Source organism: Grus americana, chromosome 1 (assembly GCF_028858705.1).
Source record: "Grus americana isolate bGruAme1 chromosome 1, bGruAme1.mat, whole genome shotgun sequence".
Classification (NCBI taxonomy): domain Eukaryota; kingdom Metazoa; phylum Chordata; class Aves; order Gruiformes; family Gruidae; genus Grus; species Grus americana.
Genome location: NC_072852.1, coordinates 133,412,101 through 133,433,421, shown reverse-complemented (window position 1 = coordinate 133,433,421; position 21,321 = coordinate 133,412,101). Strand labels below are relative to the sequence as shown.

At 39.7% G+C, this 21,321-nt stretch overlaps 1 protein-coding gene across 9 annotated transcripts in view; it reads right to left on the bottom strand.

The window, feature by feature from the left end:
* Positions 1-21,321, bottom strand: part of SH3KBP1 (SH3 domain containing kinase binding protein 1) — a 235,511-nt gene that overhangs the window by 17,040 nt on the left and 197,150 nt on the right. For all 9 annotated transcript variants that reach the window (XM_054821679.1, XM_054821688.1, XM_054821732.1 and 6 more), the window contains 5 exons: positions 19,412-19,513; positions 16,452-16,503; positions 9,869-9,949; positions 7,297-7,459; positions 2,067-2,152 (listed from right to left, as the gene is read on the bottom strand). In XM_054821679.1, the coding sequence (XP_054677654.1) occupies positions 2,067-2,152; positions 7,297-7,459; positions 9,869-9,949; positions 16,452-16,503; positions 19,412-19,513 (484 nt within the window). The remainder of the gene's footprint in view (positions 1-2,066; positions 2,153-7,296; positions 7,460-9,868; positions 9,950-16,451; positions 16,504-19,411; positions 19,514-21,321) is intronic.

Here is a 21,321-nt window from a genome sequence, read left to right as displayed (position 1 = left end):
TAACATTTATTATAAATCTTTCCAATTACACTGCCCCATTAACAGTCCTGAACTCCAAACCTCTCCTCATAGTAAAAGACATTAATCCACTGTGAATTGTTTTGGCTTATTAACTTTTAATTTATTGCTCCACCCTGTCTTAAAAGGCTGTTTATTTATTTAACAATATTTTACATGAGCTCTCAAAAGCCTCCTGAAAATTCCTATCAGTTGTGGTCTTTGGGACCACTTTCATTCCAAAATCGTAATTTATTTCTTTTTGTTCTTTTAACGAGTTGTCTAACAGGCTCGAATGACATGATTTGCCCTTGTAAATGCCATTCTGGGTTGACCCTATCAAGTTATACTTATCTAAGTATTCACACCATTTTATCCTTGGGCTCAATAGGTTCCCCTTGTTAGTGGTAACAGGAGGTCATCAGCTAAACCCTTTGCAACATGTTGTGTATGTGGTTTGGTTTATGGACTCTTGGTAGCTCCTATTCTCCATTAAAAAAAAAAACAAACCCAACCAAAACCACAAAACCCCCTCACCTAAGTTCTGGAAATGAACAAAAATTATTAAAAATCAAATTTCTCACCTAGCCTTTTACAGGTTGTTAAAAAAAACCCCACAGAAAAATACAAAACACTCTAAGCTTTTATCCTGATAGTGATTCCAAGAAAAGTAGCACAAGGATTAAAAAAGTTTACTTCCATCAGACCATTATATGCTATTGCCAGTCATAGCTTTCTCTTTCAAGTAAGCAAAAGTTTACATGCTTTGAAGCAAATTCGTAAACATGAGTAACAAACACTAAATGGTAGAGTTGGACTGCATTTCCATACCATTCCTTTATATTAATCTCTACAATAAAAACGTTCATGCAATTTATCACAAGCTTCTAACTTCCCATGTTTATCCCAAATGAAAATCTGGAGAAAACATACTACTTGCTTCTCCAGAAGAATGTTACTGTCATAAACCATAGCAACAGCAGAACGTTAAAAAAAAGCAGACATATGGATGCTGAAAAGCTCATAAAGCTATGTGAAATCAATTGAGCATTTCATTGTTACATTGCAATTAAAATCCATCTACAACTTAAAGCTCTGCTTTCAAGTCCAAAGAAAAGGTAGGTTTGGCTGTTGAAATTATACTATTTTACAGAAATGTTTCACTAATAAAGCAGGCTGAGTAGAAACCACCAGGCCGAAATAACATTTAATGCCGCCAGCAGAAGGTAGTAATGCTTACATTACACATTCAGGGTACCCTGGTTCTGCCTTTTACAAAAACGGGTCTCTCGTGGCACAGCTGCCACTGCGGAGGAGAGCGACGGCAGCAGCTGCCGCCGGCGTATTTCTAAGTAGAGGTAGAAGATGGCTGTCGCGGCTTTTGCTTACAGCCCTGGGACAAGAGTCAGAGCACCTTGCTTTCCAAGTGCCACTTACCGCAGCACCCACCCCAGCAAACATCTCTCCTGCGCTGCCAACTTGAGAAGGAAGGAGGGTGAGAGAAGACAGAAAAATAACCCACCGTTACTCCTTTCCAGGTGATTTCCCCAATTAAACTGCTCGTGTTGCAGGAACACAAATTATTATTTCCAAGAGAAATTTAGACTGCTTTTAATTGCTGTTTGCAGTAAAATTTATTCAAATTGGCCTCAATTTGTTCTCTATTCCTTTGTATTGGTAAGTGTAAAGATTACTAACTGCACCAAACCCACAATCTTTCGCAGCATTAAAAATATGGCAGCACTAATGTTACATCTGTTAAACAAGTGTGACTTATTATCCTTGGCCTTCTCGTTTGTTTCAGACTTTTAAGAGAAATAACTAAAGCCCTCCTATTCGAAATAGCTCACCATTCCATACTTCCTTTTTAAATTTTTTTTAAAACAGAAACCCCCAACAAAACTATTTTTAAGTAAAGCAGTTAATCCTGCAGTTAAAATTTTATATAAGTGCACTCGCATTCATTGCCAAACCCTCAATCTGCTTTCTGGATCATAACAAAGTCACTAAAAAGCAGAGTTTTACACCACAAACTTCTTAGACAAACTATAAAAAGCACTGTAACTTACCGATGTCATTGCTTCTTTCAGAGAAGTCTTTCTCCAGAGTGCTGGATACCGTACTGCCCACTAATTCCACTTTTGGACTATCACTCCTGCATTTGGATCAAGAAGAGGAGATATTTTATTGGGAGTTTTTGTGTGGGTTACAGAAAATTGATCGCTAACCTGCAATTAATAATGAGAGAGTGAAATATGCTTCCTTTGTAGCACCAGAGTAACAGCAATGTGTCAGAGAGAGCAATCTCCAGTAAGTAGACATGCTGTATGGATTAACCTTATCTCATTTCTCCTTAACACCTGTCAAAAAAGCCTATTTTAGACACCGTAGTGTCCTGAGTAATTCTTCAGATGTTCACAGCATCTCAACATGAAGGAAACCTAAGGGCAAAGGGACATTCTTCAACATCTTATTTGTAATTTTTTCTAATTAATTGCCTTGCATAAACTATAGCAATGGACTATCTAGAATACTGCAGAAAGGGAGAGAACCTCAAGCTAGCATTATGCATTTCAGCTGTTCCTAGTATTTACTGATAAATGCAGGTCCTCCATCATGTTTTTGCACGCCGCTTATGAGATTAGACTATGAATATTGTTTCTGCAGGTCCAAAGAACTGAGATCACCTGGTCTGTCTGAATCATGTTGGGAATAGGCAAGTGTCAAGAGTTGTGATGCAGAGGAACTATTTTTAAATCAAACAGGAGATCAAACATAAGCAGCATCATTATTCTTTCTGTGTAGAACCTTCTATCCCACAACTACTTAAGTTTATTAAAATAACCTGACTATTGAAACAATAAATTAAAAAAGGGCCGGTGGCAGGCGAGGAGCTCAGCATTGCACAGGTCACACAGATAAATCCCTGTGACATTTACTGTGATAACAACTGTTGAATTAATGCAATAAATTGTACTTACTATCATTATCAGGTCACCTAACAAACATCATAGCTTTTTCACAATAACTATTCCCAGCATTATTCCATAACGTAACAGTTATGATGTATGTAAGGCACCCAAATGATAGGTAAAAAACCAGATCTGTCCCTGAAACAACCCAGGCAGAGGTGCATTTCTATGAACAGCAATAATTAGCCATTGACAGTAAAATACATAGTAAGTTTCTGATTCTCGTTGATTTTTTCATTTGTCTCTGCTTGTGATGCCATAAGCTGATGACAGATGGCTTGAACCTCAACTCATGGCAGCAGTTTATAAGTAAAACACAAACTGCCTGGAAATCCTATTTCAGATTTCAGGAAGGCTGTGATAGATGAAGGGTCTGAGAATTTGTGTTAAGCACCGGAGGAAGTCATAGATAAAGTGAACATATATCCATTTAAACACTGTGGTAGGGTGACAAGTATTCGGTGAACTAAAAAAGACAGAAAACAGGTTTATGACCTGAAAACCAAACTAGTCCTACACAGCTATCAATATGGCAGGCAGTCTGCACCAGGAAGGAAACAGAAGAAATGTAACACATTCCCCAAAACAGTATTAATTGGTGAGATGATAATTAAGAATATTCTCCAAGTGATCTACCTGATCAATTAGTTTTCTTATCTTTTGGTCTTTAACTTTTTTAAAAACAATTGCTTATATATTTGTAAACCTGTAAGAAGCAATGTAGTTTCTTGGCTGACGGGGCAATGAGCATCTGACTGCGTACTCTGTTTTGCACACATTTATTTCCCAGCAAACTGAGAGCATCATGTGAGTTGGAAGCACTCTAGGAAATGTGTGAGTATGGTTTTGGAGGAGATTCTTAGGCTGGTGTGATTTAGGGCTGAAAGTCACAACATTTACCATATGACTACAAAGATACCAAGATATATGACATCAACCCCACAAAAAAACCCCACCTCTGTTGTTGAAAGAATCACCAGGCTTACTATGCCAATCTACATCCATATTGTCATGAAAGGAGTGGAGCCATCCCTTCTTGGTCACAGCGTCTCCCTCCATCCGCTCGTGCCCATACAGATAGGCTGTCAGCTTGATCAGACATATGACTGGCCTGAAAGAAACCCCACGCTAACAGAAATCCCCCTGCAAACTGATTAATTGCCATCTGGAACAACTCCCTGACCCACATGGCCAAACGGCTGCACAAATGCTGGTGCTAACATAAGGGAGGCTGCAGGAGCGGGCTGCCACGAAAGGGAACCTGCCCCTGTTAGCAGCAGCATGGACACAGACTGGTTTAGACCAATTGTAAAACTGCACTTTCTGTAGGTCTTTATGGCTTCCCTACTCCAGAGAATTGACTCATCAATAAATCGTATAATCACAGGTATGTTGAAATAAGCTGTGAAGCCTTTGGAGCTAATTGATAGGTATTCTGAGTCCCACATGGTTTTTGTCTCTCCTATTGCCCTTGAAGCCCTAACCTGCCTCCAAGGAAGGAGGATTATATTTAAGTGGAAAAACAATCATCACCACAAAAAGTCAGTGAGATGCATGAGATGCAAGCCACTTGCAACAGAAAAAAAACCTCTTCTGCTCAGCAGCAGCCATGGAAATCTCATGGGACTCACTTTATAACTACAGCAATTTTTTCCCCTGGGGTCATGCACTGGTTTTGGCTGGGATAGAGTTAATTTTCTTCATAGCAGCCTGCATGGGGCTACGTTTTGGATTTGTCCTGAAAACAGTGTTGATAACAGCCAGATGTTTGAGCTGTTGCTCAGGGGTGCACACACAGCCTCAAGGCCTTCTCTGCTTCTCACACCACCCCAACAGTGAGCAGCCTGGGGGTGCACAAGAAGCTGGAGGGGACACAGGCAGGACAGCTGACCCCAACTGATCAAAGGGATATTCCACGCCACAGGGCGTCATGCTGAGCAATAAAAGCAGGGGGAAGAAGAAAGAAGAGGGGGACATTCAAAGTGATGGCGTTTGTCTTCCCAAGTCTCTGTTACATGTGATGGGGCCCTGCTTTCCTGGGGATGGCTGAACACCTGCCTGCCCATGGGAAAGTGTGAATTAGTTCCTTATTTTACTTTGCTTGCATGCACAGCATTTGCTTTACCTGTTTAACTGTCTTTACCTCAACCCACAGGTTTTTGCACTTTTGCCCTCGCAATTCTCACCCCCATCCCACTGTGGGGGAGTGAGCAAGCAGCTGTGCGGGGCTGAGCTGCCAGCTGGGGTTAAACCATGACAGGTCAGTGAAAATTCTGCTGGTTCAATTTTTTTTCTAATTGCCTGAGGTTTCTCAGATTCTGGAAATGGATACCAGCGGATCTTAAAAATATTTACTATCTTATTAAACTGAACTGATTTAAAACCAAAACACCTTTATTGAAGTGACTGCTTCCATTTGAAGTTTCACATTTCTTAATTATTCAAGTAATTCAAAGTCTCTTCCATGGATTATTTCATTATGTGAACTTTCTGCCCTCTTCCTATAAGACACCCTTACAAGTTAGAGCTTACCAGGCAGAACAGCTATATGAGATAAATCCATTAATTTGAATTAGCTGATAAAGTAATTCATAGGGAAACTGCTAGCACTGGGATCATCACTATGCATCATCATCATCACCTGAAAAATGATGTTTTCTTCTAAGTTTTAATCTAACTACTGTTACAAGTAAAATTCTTTCAAATATAATGGTATTAGATAAAAAGAGCGAAGCATTTTTTTTCTGTGCTAGACATAGCTGCTTAATTGTCCAAACTCTGCTAACAGCGTTACTGTTTAGATCTGCTTTTTCCCTTTGCTAACATGAAAACTGAAATATCTTTAAAAATGCATGGTTTCTTTATACAATTTTGTACTTAGAAAAAAGGGAAACAGAAGAGTAATAAAATACCCCTCCACAACTCTGCTTGAAATATTTATAAGACATTCCAGGCAAAGATAGAACAAAAGAACAGCTACCTCGTGGCATGCCTAGCCAGTGAACTGAACGCTAGGGTATGTATTGGTCTTGCCAAGAGGTCGTCACTTAGCTAAAGTTAAAGGTTGTAGCAAATACTTGCTTTTCCAAGCATGCCTAAGTGACCAGCAGGTGTGGACCATATTTTGGAACAACTGGGGAAGCATGTTCAAAGCCAAGAAATCCAAAAGAAGCTGTGGCAGTAGCACCTGGATAGAAGGGTAAGTTCTCTGAGATGCACAGCCAAAGCACTTCAGGAAGGTGAAATTGGCAGCACAAGGCAGGTACTGCGTTTTTTATTTTCTGTGTCTCAGATTTCACACTGAGAGCATTTGTTTAATGAACCATATGTGGAGGAATGAGGGGAATCAATGTCTAGGATTTCTATTTTATTCCACTCTACCCTATACTCCATTCTGGTATTTAATTCACCATTAGTATACTTGAACTCCAGTAGTTCAATGGCAGCTAATTTTTCTAACAGTACAACAGTAAAATTATTTCTATGCCTATATTCTAGTATTTCTGCAGGATGTGCAGCTTGCCTGTTTTAGGCCACTGCTTTTTACTGGTTTTCACCTATTTCTATCCACTATGCATGAAGGAAGTTTACAGTGCACAACCCAGATGCCGATCTAGACTTGATTAGGACTACAGGTGAGGCCTTTAATTTCTGCAACCTCTGCTTTTCCAAGCTCTGGCAGAGATTAAATGGAGTTGTGTTGGCAAGTCCAATTTCTCAGTGTTCCTCAAAGGCTCTAACCACCCCTGAGAAAGGGCACATGTAACTATAGAATGACAACCAACATTAGAGCATGAATACTTGACAGCAGTATTCTGCAGTAGCACCAGTTTAAAGAATATCCTATGAAGACACATGTATTTTGCTAAAAATTGATCTAAAATGATCAGTGAAAACAAACTGAAACCAAGCCGACAGTATTTGAAATGTGCATTGTCTAATGCTGTTCCTCAGTACAATCCAAGCTTTTGCACTGACTTAGTGCCCCAGCTAAACTGGCATGATTTGAGGTAAACTAAGAAAGTCAACATCAGTGCAACATACTGCTGTAGATATTTCCCACATAATCTGCAGTGGAAACTATGATGTTGCAGTAACAGTGTGTTTGTTCATCAGTAGAAACGAACCTGTAATGAACAGTCTAAGACCGTTATTCTTGAGAAGATGGTTATGACTAGATGACTAGAAGGTTTTTCTTTTTTTTTTCTTGTTCTTTAAATACAGTTTATCATGAAATAAATTATGACATTAACTGTAAAATCTAAATTCTTTAAATATGTTTTTTTTCCACTAATCCCAAAGGCACTGGACAGAGGGAAAACAGTACCTTGTGTGAGTCATAGGCACAACTGGTCTTTCTGGTCGTCTCGGGGGCAAGGTACCAGGTTTATTCACAGAGTTTGCTTTGGGTGGCCGAGGTTTCTTCGGAGGTATAGCAGGAACTGAAGGCTTCTGCAAGTCTAACTGTTTTTGCTCTCTCTCTGATCTTTCTTTAAATCAATTAATTCCAAAAAAAAAGAACACAGATATTATTAAGTGGAATTCATCTGCACTCACAAGTTACAATTAAACAAGAAATCTTCAACTGTAGATACACTGCATACAAAGAAAAAACTTATCTCCTTTCCATTTCTGTCCTAAATCATTCTTTATTTGAAATTACATGTTTACCACAAACCAGTTGTTTGTTCTGCCTGTAATTCCTCATGGTCAAAAAGTGTGTGCGGTGTCTGAATCGGAATGCTATTTTTTATTTTAGAAACTTACTGATTTCTGAGTGTAAAAAATAAGAATGGCAAAAACTTATATACCATATGGAACAATTTCCCATGACCACAACTTATATAAAATTCTAATATAAACAATATTCAGTTAGAAGGTCACAAAGGTAATTATGCTAGATATTCTTAACATCTCTTCAACAAACAGAGAAAAAACCTTTCTGGGGGAAAAAAGTGTGTTTCAAGTGAACTACAGTTAAATGAAAAATACAAGCATTAAAATCTAGTGGTCTGGCAGGATGTAAACCCCTCAGAAAAATCAGACCTTTTATTTAGGTTTTTAATAATAGATTTATATGCTGAATTTTTCAGCTTGCCAATGAAAAACTGGATCATTTGCAGAACTCATTATGCATAGTTAGGAAGTGCCACCATACTAATATCCAATGCCAAACATGCAATGCCTGTGAGTATGTAAAGCACTATATGCATTAATAACTCTTGTAAATAATATGCTCTAAATTCGTAATCCAAACCAAACATGTAAACATGTTTGCCACATCATAGGAAACCTGATTCTTCTTAAAGAAAGGACAAAACTCTCAAAAGGACCAAATTTCGCTCTCTGTATCCTACTATGTCAACACCCCACTTCCCTTGACAAGACTGTTGATGATACGTCTGAATATTACACCTCTGTATTCAAGTAAGAGGTATTGGGAATGTTACAGGGTATTGCTTAATGGGTTCTAGGTTTTAGTCTGAGAGGATCATGGACTGAATCACCAGAAACACAATCCGCGTTAGATATGGAATAGTCCAGTAAGTGACTGCTGTTCACAAACATATACCCTTTTTCAGTACACTTTCAGCCGATGCAGTCATTGGGTCCTCTGTAACACTGAAGCTTTTCCAATGTATTGTGTAATTTTTACACGCTTACTCCTATGACAATTTATACTGCGTCAGTGTCAAAGAATCTAAACAATGTATGAGGGACAGGCTAGGCACAGAGTGTAAAGAACGTTCCTGTGCCACCCCTGCTGCCACGCCACACCGAATAATTCCTGCCACTCCCTGGTACTCTAGAAATACCAGTGTGACTCCTATGGCCTCTTTTCAACATTTAGAAAAGTTACAGATATTTATACCCTGGGACAGTAAGATATTTAAACCTCCTCCACCATTTTGACAGTTGGCTTTGTAAATCCAAAAATGGAAAGCAAAGGGGTTTATTGGTAAGATAATTATGAGAAGTAATGCACATAACCAAAAGTAAACATATGATGAAAGTGCTAAAACACCTGTCAGATCACTAAGACATATGTCCAGAAACAGATCTTGGTGCAAAGTCTGAATGTTCTGGCACTAAATTATAACTGCATATTATACATTTAGTCATGTGCATACATGTGCCTCTTAAATGACTGCAAGTTTAAATACTTAAGAGTTAAGAAATCCCATAAACGAAGTTGTCTGTACAATCTTATAGTTCACTTAAACATATGAAACTTAAACTATCTTCAATGACAGAATCAATAGAACGATTTTCCCCAAACTATTCCAAAATGCACAATGAACACAATGAAACCATTAAAAGTTTCATCTGCTTGTCACTGCTCTGCGTGGTACTGTGCCCCATTTCTTGAAATGTTCAAACCTGGCTTTGAAGACAGAATTTTTTCATTTCTTCACAGGCTTGCCTATGACTTTTGTGACTATGATAATGGAGTGATTCATAAGCATTAATGACTATATCTTCACAAAACACCTCTGTGATGCAGGAAAACCACCAACCCTGCTTTTAACTAGAGAATCAAGGCATATAGATATTAAGAAAAAAGCATGTGCTAGGTACCTTACTTGATCAAGGACCTGGGTTTTACTGAGCACAGAGCTTTAGACAGCATTTTATGTATTGAGAGCATATCTCCCTTCGACTTCAGTTGAGGCTGCAAGTACTTAACAGCTCTGGATTGGTACAACTGAATATCCTGAATTTAGCCCCAAAACAATGAGATCCTTTCCAAAATACATATCATCACAGGTCTATCAAAGTGGGAAATAAACATCCAAACAACATACTTAATGAAAACAGGGACTGGGAAATGAGGATGTGCATCAGTTCCATTTCCCCTGTCTCTCTGCAGAGAGCAGGCAGGAAAGCACATTTCATACCTTTTTCTTCTGTTCGATTAGGAAGACATTCTGGCCTTTCAGGAGGTACCTTTTTGATTTCATGCTTTCGATCTGTGGTACCTGTCAAAGAAAGGAAAATGTGGAATTCTGAATAAGCCAACGAGCTGGCACATAAGGCCACACAACTTAATTTTGCAATTTCTTAGGCTTTTTACATTCTCCTACTTTGAAAATGTCTTGCTAAAACACAACGTAAATCTAGTCTCAAGTATTTGCTTACACCATAATGACAAAAAACCCCCAATTGGATGTTCACACTTTCCAAACAATGCACTTCAAAAGAATGAGCACTTTCAGACCATTCTGTGAAAAATATAAAAATCAGTAACTACAGATTTTAAAATATGGACAGATATTTAAAATTCATAGCCCTTTACCATTGTAGACATACTTAACTGAAGACCAATTCAACAGTGTGGAGAATCATTAGGAATAAATCAATTAATTGGGCATTTCTGCCAAGAGAATACATAATATAGACAAATATACAGGGCTTATTTTACATTAAGTTAAAACATCCCTCTTTTTCACTTCTAGTACTCGTTGTACACTTCCACATATTAGCAGGATGAGAATAGCAGTACTGACAGTATTCTGTGTGACTATTTTAACAGACAGCTTTTGCCCTGAAGATGTAAGCCTCTGCTGCCTTCTGTCTCTGTACTAGAGACCCTGATGCACTGACTTCTCTTGCTACAGGGAATATGGGAACTTTTAGTACCAACAACGGGAAGATTTTGCAAAAATTTCCTGGCATATGCAAGATGCAATCTTCTAGTCCCCGTACTATAAGAAATGCTTTACTGGGTATTGGCTTTGCTGCACTGGCTAACTACTAGGTGCTAATGCCATTTCAACTTAGTAGTGTTGAAAACTGCTTTAGGTAACACTATTAGTATTTCAATAAAAATTACAGTAGATGACATCCAAGAAAAGCAGAGGAGGCAGAGTAGGGAACATGAGGCAATTTTTTGCTTCAATCTATTCTATTATATGCAGTTCTCAAGTAGATTTACATTTTCTGAATGTGCTGTTGCAACTCTCTTCTGCAGCTGGTTCCTAGAAATCAGTACTCATCAGTGCAAATTGCTCATCAGTGGTGATCACCAGCCATTGTTTCTTTATGTAACTGTACTGTTGGACAGGCAACACTTCTATCACTTATCATGTCAATAAATAATACTGAATTGCCATTTTATGGTTGGACTCGATGATCTTAAGAGTCTTTTCCAACCTAAATGATTCTACGAAAAATACTTCACTCCTGAGAAACTGTTGCTAGAAACTAATTAAAGCTTTTCTAAACCCAAGTTATGCAAAGCACAAATCAACATATTGATAATCTTGCACACACTAGTGCGTTCAAGAAAAAAAGATATACAAGTCTATAGACCTAATGACAGTAAGATTAACAGTCATCATTAACACACAGAGGGACGCTCTCAGGCCATGTCTAAAACAATGAGCCTACAAACACATAGGAGCTCCCAGGCTCAGGTGTGCTCCCTACTTGGGTTGTGACCCCCAAATTAATCAGCAGCCAGGCAGGTGCCATGATCCTGCCTCAGCTGCCAGGAGAAGGTCACCTGCAAGGAAGCTCTGGTGAACTCTGTAGCAGCTCCCATGGGGACTCAACAGAGTATTCCCATCCTCCAGTCAAGATGCAGGTGTATTGCTTATCCCAGGAGCTCAGTGGAATGCCTACTGCTTTTCAATGACGATGCAAGGGACTCGCGCTCCTAACTTTGGTTTTCCAGTTTTCACCTTACTTTGTAAAGTAGCCCACCACAGACAGCCCTGGCAGTCTACTTCTGTGCAGAATTTGGAAATACAGCCAAACTTCCAGATATACTAGAATACAAACTAGACGTCTCCTTTACATGTGTACTGCTTGTACTACAAAGACCAATTCTAATTCTCTGCTACGATTTTATACTCTGCATCACAAGATACTGATATTTAATTATATGGGCTGCAACTGACAGTTCTCAATTCATACATCACAGTATGAGTGGTTAAATATGCAGAAACATTCCTGGAAATTGTTACCTACTATTAACAGTAAGGCCTGACATGGGATTGTGGTAAAATACAGCGTTATCTTGGTAAAGTTATAATTTGACAAAGTAGAGGATGTCAGGATGGTAATAAACATAGGACAGTTTTCACCTCTAAAATCATATCAGAAGAAAATCTTGTGAATAATCAGCCAGGACTTGTCAAAGACTGTTGTGGTCTAACCCCAGCCGGTAACTGAGCACCACGCTGCCACTTGCTCACTGCTCTCCCCTCCTCAGCAGATGGGGAGGAGAATGGGAAAAAAAACAACTCATGGGTTGAGATAAAGAGAGTTTAATAGGATAACAAAGGAGGAGAATAATAACAATAATAGTAATAACAACAATAATAATAATAATTATTAAAAAAAAGTGATGCACAAATGCAATTGCTCACCACATGCGGAAGGAAAAAAGCTGTGATGCTGTTCTTTGACCCTGAGCAACCCCACAACAGAAGGGTCCTCTGAGAGATCAGGCAAGGTAGACAGCTGTTTAATTTCCTCCATCTCAAGGCAGCTATGCCAAAAGCCCACCGGTACCCTTTTGGGTCCTTGAAATACCCTCTCCTGAGGTAGTCTATGCCCAGGATGCACGGAGCCTCTGGGCCAGTCACAATGGGGTGCTATTGCCACTTATTCCCAGTTAGATTTACTTCAGCCTCCAGTATAGTTAGCTGTTGGGATCCCCCGTCACTGCAGAAATACAGATGGGTACTGCCCCTTCATAGCTCAACGGCATTAGGGCACATGATGCACTGGTGTCCACTAGAGCCTTATATTCCTGTGGGTCTGATGTGGCAGGCCATCAAATCCACACAATCCAGTAAACCCGATTGTCCCTTTCCTCCACCTGGCTGGAGGCAGGGTCCCTCTACTCCTGGTTCATAGTATTCGCTACTGATGAATGAGTTCGTGTGGTGCACGTGGGTTCGAATTCCATCCTTATTGCTCACTTCTTGTAAATACGAGTCAGAAGCTCCTTCCATAAGGCCAGAAGTAAGATCAGCCCTCCTACTCTGTCTGGGGAACTGCCCCCTGAAGACCGGAGCAGCAATTTTCCTGGAAGAACCCACAGTTGAGATTGTTTTTCCTTGCAATTCACATACTTGTGCCTCTAGGGTCAACTTAGGCTTTCCTCCTCTCCGTGGTCATGCAGATGAAACCACAGGGTGCCTCGTGGTGTGTACCCTCTCCATCCTCTCTCTTGAGCAGAAGAATGCCTGCTCCTAATAGCTGAAATACTCGTCCATACAGGTAGGGAATTGGACATATCCTCTTTGAGTTGCTGGACCTCCCAGGACAGTTTCTCAAACAGGTTTTTGGATTTTTTGGACAGTCTTTCCACAGCCGAGACACAGGACCGTAGGGAGGATGAGAGATTTTCTTCGTATTGCTGGAGTTGGCCAGCCACTTCATTCACCATTGGTGCCTCTTTGTCTTTCCAGGCCAGTACTGCCAATGATTTGGCATATGCTGGTGGTACGTTCTGTACAACCCTCCGCCACATGGGTTGGGTACGCTGGACTTCATCTGGATCTGTGGGTAACTGCACGTTTTCCTGGTCATAATAAACCATCTCCCACACAGCTAATTCCCTCAGGTACTGGATACCTCTCTCCATTGCAGTCCACTTGCCTGGCCAACATATGTCCTCAAAGAGACATCTTTCCCTCATGCCTGACAGAAGTCACCTCCAGAGGCTGAGGGCTTGTGTCCCTTTTCCAATTGCCTTGTCAATGACCCTTCCGTGGAGAGGAATCCCAGCTGCTTGGCTTCCCTACCCTCTAATTCCAGGCTACTGGCTCCGCTATCCCAGCTTTGGAGTAGCCAGGTGCCAAGTTGCTCGCCTAATCAACGACTAAAATCTTTTTGCATGTCTCACAGCTCACTCAGGGATTGGGCGGGTACCTCTGGTTCTGTCTCTGCCTCCTGTTCTTGTGATGGTCCTGTTTCGTCATCCTTTACTAAACGAGTTGACTTTCGTGCCCATTTCTTCTTGTCTATAGGGGCAACTGATACCGGTATGAGTTGGTTCTCTGGTTCAGTTGCAGCGCTTGTTGGATTTGAGTAGCAACATGCTTGTTGGGTTTGAGTAGCTACAGTGCCTATCACTGGGGTTGCAGTAGCCACAGTGCCTGTTGCAGGGCTTGGCGTAACCACAGTGCCTGTTGCGGGGGTTGATCTCCGGGTGGTATTCATAAAGAGTTGTTTAACCCTAAACAAGACCTGAACCACATTCAGGAGACCTAGCAATAGAAGCATGCTGGTCTGAACATCCCAAGGATATTCAACATTCTCAAGAGCTATTGTAATTAGCCAGGAGATGAAGGGGAAGAGGAAGGAAGGTGTCTCCCCTACACACTGGCTCTCTGAGGAGAAAAATTAAAAGTGTAATTATTAATAGTTTCTGACAGATGGATCCCGAAATACAGAGATTAAATGGTTGCTGTTGATCCTCTGCCACTGAATACAGATTCAGCTGCCACTGAATACAAATACAAAACTGGTCTGACTATCAATGATTTTCTCACACCATAAGCCAGTAGTACATTGAGCATCAGGGCGACAACCTTAATCCAACACCCAGAGGTGACAAACCACACATAAACACTGATAACCAGTATATATGGCAAGTAAGGTGTTACATGACACAACTCTGATAACAACTAAACCAACATGGTGACCAGTGGACCAGCAATGATTAAACTAATATAATAAATGCTTATAACAAATTTGTTTTTACACACTCTTGTCAGATCTGTTGTTATCTCAACCCTTCGAGCTCCACGATGGGCACCAAAAAGGTGTCGTGGTTTAAACCCCAGCTGGTAACTGAGCACCACACAGCTGCTCACTCACCCCTTGCCCCTCCCCCGAAAGGGGATGGGGAGGAGAATGGAAGAAAGCTCTCATGGGTTGAGATAAAGACAGTTTAATAGGATAACAAAGGAAAAGAATAATAATAATAGTAATAATAACGACATCATCATCATCATTATTATTATTATATAAAACAAGTGATGCACAAAGGCAATTGCACACCACACGCAGAAGGAAAAAACCCCAAAACCCGATGCCCAGTCTGTTTCTGAGCAGCGAATCTGCCTCCCAACTGGCTTCCCCAGTTCTATAGGGAGCATGACGCTATATGGCAGGGAATATCGCTTTGGCCAGCCCAGGCCAGCTGTCCTGGCTGTGCTCTCCCAGCTTCTGCTGCACCTGGCAGGGCGTGAGAAGCTGAAAAGTCCTTGACTTAGTGTAGACACTACAGCTACCCAGCAACAACTAAAAACATCAGTGTGTTATCAACATGATTCTCATACTAAATCCAAACCACAGCACTACACCGGCTACTAGAAAGAAAAAATATGTCTATGTCAGCCAAAACAAAGACCGAGTATGAAAACAAAGAACAGCAATAGCCTTGGCTTTGTCACAGACTTAGATGGCCTTAATCAAATTGTCTGCATCCTTTACGGATACATTTTTCCTTCTGAAAATGGGGACATTATCCTGCTATGGTGACACAGCTAATGCGTTGGATGTAAACATGTACAAACATATTAAAAGTTTTATTCTCTAATTATACGAGCATAAATTGAAAGAAATATGACGTTTTATAGAGCTTTTCCAAAACCCGTGTCAGGCTGTAACATCAGTTGTCACTAAGACATCTTTAGTATGCAATCACCACTAGATGGCAAAGTTATACTGCTCTCTCTGGACACTTACTCACTGATCTTAAAATCAAATCTACGTTTTTAGGAGTCTCAAGACAGAGTGAAGAATAAACCATGGGTGTCAATAAGCAAACCAAATATTTATAGTCATGATTCTGTAGTCAAAGAACTGCTTGACAAATTCAAACTAGTTAAATTATAGCCTATTGATTCACAGTAAATTGTACACTGGTGTAACTTGTTCTTCTATTAATAGACCAAGACTATAGGAAAAGGAAATTTACTTTTTAAAGCATTGAAAGCTGGAACAGACCACAGTGACAAGAAAAATAATCTGGCTAGATTGGATGTGTTCGTTTTGTTTTCTTAACACATGCCATCAGTAGGGGAAGCGGTAGTACTGCTGCAGAATTTTAACAAACTAACTGGAGTTAAGGCCTTAAAGAATTCCAGCCACAGTTATGTTTCCACCACAACTGCAATACAAATGAAAACTCTTAGAGCATCCCATGCCTTATGATTTGTGATTTTTTACATGAATGGAACTGGAATTTGGTTTCTGACATCAGAACTGTCAAGTGTGTAGATACTTTAACTGTTTCTAAGTTTCACGGAAAAAATAAATCGTGCACGCACTTCTGAAAATTTGTATTGATTGGGTTATCATCTTTTTGCAAGCTGATTCTGATTTATTAGTTGTTGTCTAGACACCTCCTGCTTATCAATTTTGATATATATGAATTCTATATAAATTTGAATACACTTAAGTTGGACTGAGATGTGCTCACTGACATGTGCTGTACAAAAATCAGCTGCATCTTACCTGATCCCTGTTTGATGACAGGAGCTGATGGAGGTGGTGGTTTCTTCGGTCTCTAAAATTCAATAAGAGAAGAAAACAGATTGCTTCAAAATGCCTGTAAATCTCTTTCATACAAAGGAGTATAACCATACATTGCTTAACAGTAATAATTACAAGACTTGAGACTACACATCTGTCACATATTTCCCCTAAAATAACTTCATTAAAATGAATTTGAAGAGAGAAAACAGCATTGACAAATAAAATGATATTTTTCTACTTTTGCAATTAAAATGTTCTGCTGAGAAGAAAAAAAATAATTCCAGTTTATGTGCCTTAAGATTAGAGAAATACATGACCTTTGGCTTACTGAAGAAATCTATTTATTTAAAATTTAATCTTGTAAATATTCCAATCCATTTTGGAAAATAACAAACACAAAAAACAGCTCGATGTGGCAAAACCTGGAGTGTGTGTTTTCAGACTCGTAAATGGGGCAAAAATGCAGAACACAGGCAATGTCGCAGAGGTTACATTTTATTCACTCACTGTGATACATTTTCAGCTCCAGTTGTGAAAGACAGTTAGTAGAATTTTAGATGTTTGGTGAAATGAAATAAATTATTCCAACCAATCTGTACTTTTTACTTTTACTTTGCCTGTTAGCAAATTGGGGGTTTAGTTGATAATGGCTGCAGAGCGCAATAATTGGTGCTGAGGATCCAACAGCATAATATACACATTTGGGGGTTTATTCTGGAGTGGTGTGAGCCTGACCCCATTGACTGTCCACAGGTCAGCAGCTGGAATATAGGAGGTGCACTCCTTTAGCACATCTTTTGGCTTAGCTCTCATCTGAAAATAACCTAGTTCATGTCCCCCAAGACCCGTCTTTGAGGCAAACCAACGCACAGTAAGGGCAGATGGACAAGTGAGAGATTCACTGCAAATACCACCTCTGATTAAAACTAAAACACTAACGTAGATGAACACAAAGGACAAAGGATCCTATGGTTCATTAGACAAAGTGGCTTTAATTGGAAGCTGATCAGGGAAATACATTGTTTCAAAAAGGCAGACAAAAATCAGAAAGGAGGTAGTGTGGAGGAGCTTTAAGACCGCTGAGGGAAACATAGAGAAACAAGGAGGAATTACAAAGGTCTGTGGCTGCATGAGATAACCGAGAAGGTGATGGAGACAGACTAGAAGTGAAGCCAACAGAAAGGAAACCACGACTGGTTGGACAAGAAGAGAACAAAACTACAGAGCAGGGACAAAGACTGAGGAGGGAGAGGAAAACAGGCTGGATAAAGAATTTGGGTGTAGATCTGCAAATCCAGATCGTGATTTAGACTCAGGTGGTGAGTTCAGGGGAAAATCCTGTAATTGAGACCACCTGAGAGGTGGAGACTGGGAGTAGGCAGTGAACAGAAAAGGCCTGGGACAAATAGCCACTTGTGGGAAAGAATCAGGATTGGAAAATTGGGGACTGAACAGAGACGGAAAAGATCCCAAGCTTTTGTTCAACAAGCAGAACTACTGCGACAAATACTTTCAGACCATGTGGTGGAATCCAAGGTTTCTGGATCACATCAGAAAATACCTGACAAAACCACTGCAGAAGTATCAATTTCCTTCCCTTTTAGTACTGATTCAAGCAAAGACAGACAGTCTATAGTCCTACCAGTTATTTACTCATGTGGCCAAAGCTCTGCCATTTAAGAATTAATAAAATTTTATTCTCCACATTTACAGAAAACCTAGCTGCAATTTCTAAGTGTCTGAATATTTAATCTTATTCTACAAGTTATATTGATTGTACTCTAAAGAAAAAAACCACTTAAAGATATATAACTCATAAGTTCAAAAAGACTGAATAAATTTCACCACAAAAGAATGGATAAGAGTAAAGTTTTTTTCTTCTATAATAGGCTCACTATGTTTTAAGGTTTATGATTTTTGCCTCTTCTAGAAATCACCTTCTTTTATTACTAGGCCTAAAGCCAGGACATCCACTCTGCTATGGAATTGCTTTTTCATCTCCCACAGTTTTTGCTGCTCTTCTACCTTCATTTTCAATAATTATCATGTTAGCTTCTGTGACTTGTTTAATAGTTGCTTTATTAAGCTTTCCAAGTTATTTAATTTTTGCTTCCGGCATCCAATTTTATTGCCAAAGATTGAAGCTGAGTGTCAGTAAGTCTCGGTTTTATCACAGAAGGCTTACATTGCCACTGTGAAATACTCATCAAAAGTCTGATTGCAAGCTCGTAAAATCTCACCGATGACTGAAAATGTTCCTAAAAATGAAATGGACTTTTCAGGGAAGTAATCCATTACTTTCTTCCAGGAAGCTGCGGGATTTCTAAATATTGTTTGGCAAGTAACAACGCCCTCTCTTTCAAATAAAAAGAAGCTGAAAAAGTGTCTGCACAGATTTTATATCTTCTTTTTTAATAATTCTGAGAGAGGTGAAGAAACATGCATTTGAGATACCAAAAGCTGACTGTTGTCTTTCAAATCTCATAGTTAAAATTTCACCCTTTTAGTTCTGGAAGAGTGCTTAACTGCTGCCAGTCAGCATGCAGGTAGTACACCAACTTTTCATATTCCACCACAAAAACAACGGAGAAGAGTTAACAATTCTGGTCATCATTGCATCACCTGACTCAGCAAATTGAACTGACCTCCAGTTCCTCTCTCTCTCAAACTTAGGACGCAGGACAGAGGGCTTTCAGAGCAATGTAACGTAGCCAGACTGACTGGATAGGTCAATCAAACCCTTCAAAGAAACTCCATAACATGACTTTGAGTTCCACAGGTTCTCTTCATGGATGCTTTGTAACCCAGAAATTTGTTTCCTTGGATGTTTTTGTGTTAAGTCAGAAGAAAAACTTTGTCAAAATCACATATCTGAAAGAGAGTTTATTTCAACTCCACTTTCATTCTGTATTGTAAAGTGAAAAGAATGCATTGCTTACCTCTTTTTCAAACTCAGAAGGAAGAAGCTTGACAAAGTTATCTGGAAACACACCTCGTCTGCCATTGAGTTCTCCTTCCCACCAACCCACATCAATGCAATCCTACAAAATAGTAAAATAAAATGAAAAACCACAATGTGTTTGTGTGCTGAACAGATTTGTGTGCTGAAGTGCTCTTTTGCATAATGTCCTGCCTTTTTGCTAGAACATGACAATTTACTGGAGTGCCAGGTTAACAGGGTAATCTACCAGATAAAAACTGCAGTAATCACCCTGCATTACATTATCACATGGAACAGCTAGGAAAGAACAATAAACATGCTGTAAGAGCTCAAGAGCCTGTCTGTGTCTAAAGCAAAAGTCTATTTCACCATTTGATCTATTAAACCAGTAAGCATTTTGAGCACATACGATACTACTTCTCTTTGACTTCATTTTACAGAAAGACAATAACTTAATTAAACATCATACATCCCAGGAGGTAAAAAAGCTCCTTTATTTCCCATACTTCCAAGAAAAGCTTGACACATTATAATAGCTTCTGAGATTATTAAATTTCAGCACAATCCAATGAAGAAGGCAATATATACCTGATCATCATCAAGCATCATCTTTTTCTACAGCATTTTTGAGCAGCACAATGCAGAATGTGTAGCAAAACAACATACAGCTAAACGCTTGCTATAAGTGAACTACTGTATCAGTGAGTCTAAATGATGAAAAAATTAGTACAGCTATTTAGGTAATGAATAATAACAGTAACAGAAGCCACTACCATTTTAGAGAAGATTAAAATTGTTCCTTGAGTCCTGGATGATAAGCTCCACAGAGTTCATTTATTTTTGTGTTTGCTAAAGAGAACACTTCCAGTTGAGATTTTCCACGTTCTTCTCTGAAAGCGTAGCTAAATCAATTCAGCTGTTTTCCAAAACACAATTATGGGAAAGTCACCCAATGTCTGCTCAGTCTTAAAACCATTTCAGCCAATTGTAGCAGTTGGGTCAGCACCAGGCTGGCCAAGCTTTCTATCCTCTTGGGCAGTGGCCCTAAATCTGCATGTGGCTCAGAGCCGTGCAATAACTATTACACACCTGTGACATGAGGGAAAGGGAAATCCCACAAACAGTGCATGGGTTGGACATGACAAAAAGTCATCAGGGATCCCCCCATTCTATGAGAACCAGGGCTAAACGGGGTTGGCTTTACAGCTGGGATCCCACATCATCTGGCAACATCAGCCTGAAGCAATCACTGCGGCATCACTGCTTTCACAGCTACAGATCTGGACTGACCAAACCATCTGCACCTGCCAGGTATACCCAGCTGTCCTGGTAGCAGAACCACACTGGAAATGCTCAGGAGTTCAACATGTTGGATGTTCCTATTCTAACATTTGTAATCCAACCCTGTGGAAACTCTCCTAGATTTAATGAAGTACTTTTGCTTTTCAAAAAATCCCATTTCACCACTGTTCAGAAGAGATCAGTTGAAATTCAGCAGCTGTGTTCTCTGAATACTCAGTGGTACTGATGTAGGTCTAAACAGTTCTAGCTTGGGGCATGGTCACTGTTCCAGGTCAGCCTGTAGTGAGGATTCTCCATCACTCACTGCTGCAGAAACCGAATGGTTCTTTCCCTGTAAAGACTTTATCTGGGCTGTAGAAAAAAAGCATGATAATGTACAAACCTGGCTCATTACAGTCATCTGCCTCTTCTTGCTTTTCAGTAAAGCGTGAGAGTGAAAAAGCTGTGCATCTGGAACACCGGAATACAGGGACAAGGAGGAACAGAGGGGTATGGATATAATAAAAGTAGGCAAGAACAGGCAGGTAGTTTAGGAAAAAAAGAGAGGCAACAACATGCACTAAATAATTATATTGACTATCACAGAGAACAAAGCTAAAAAAATTG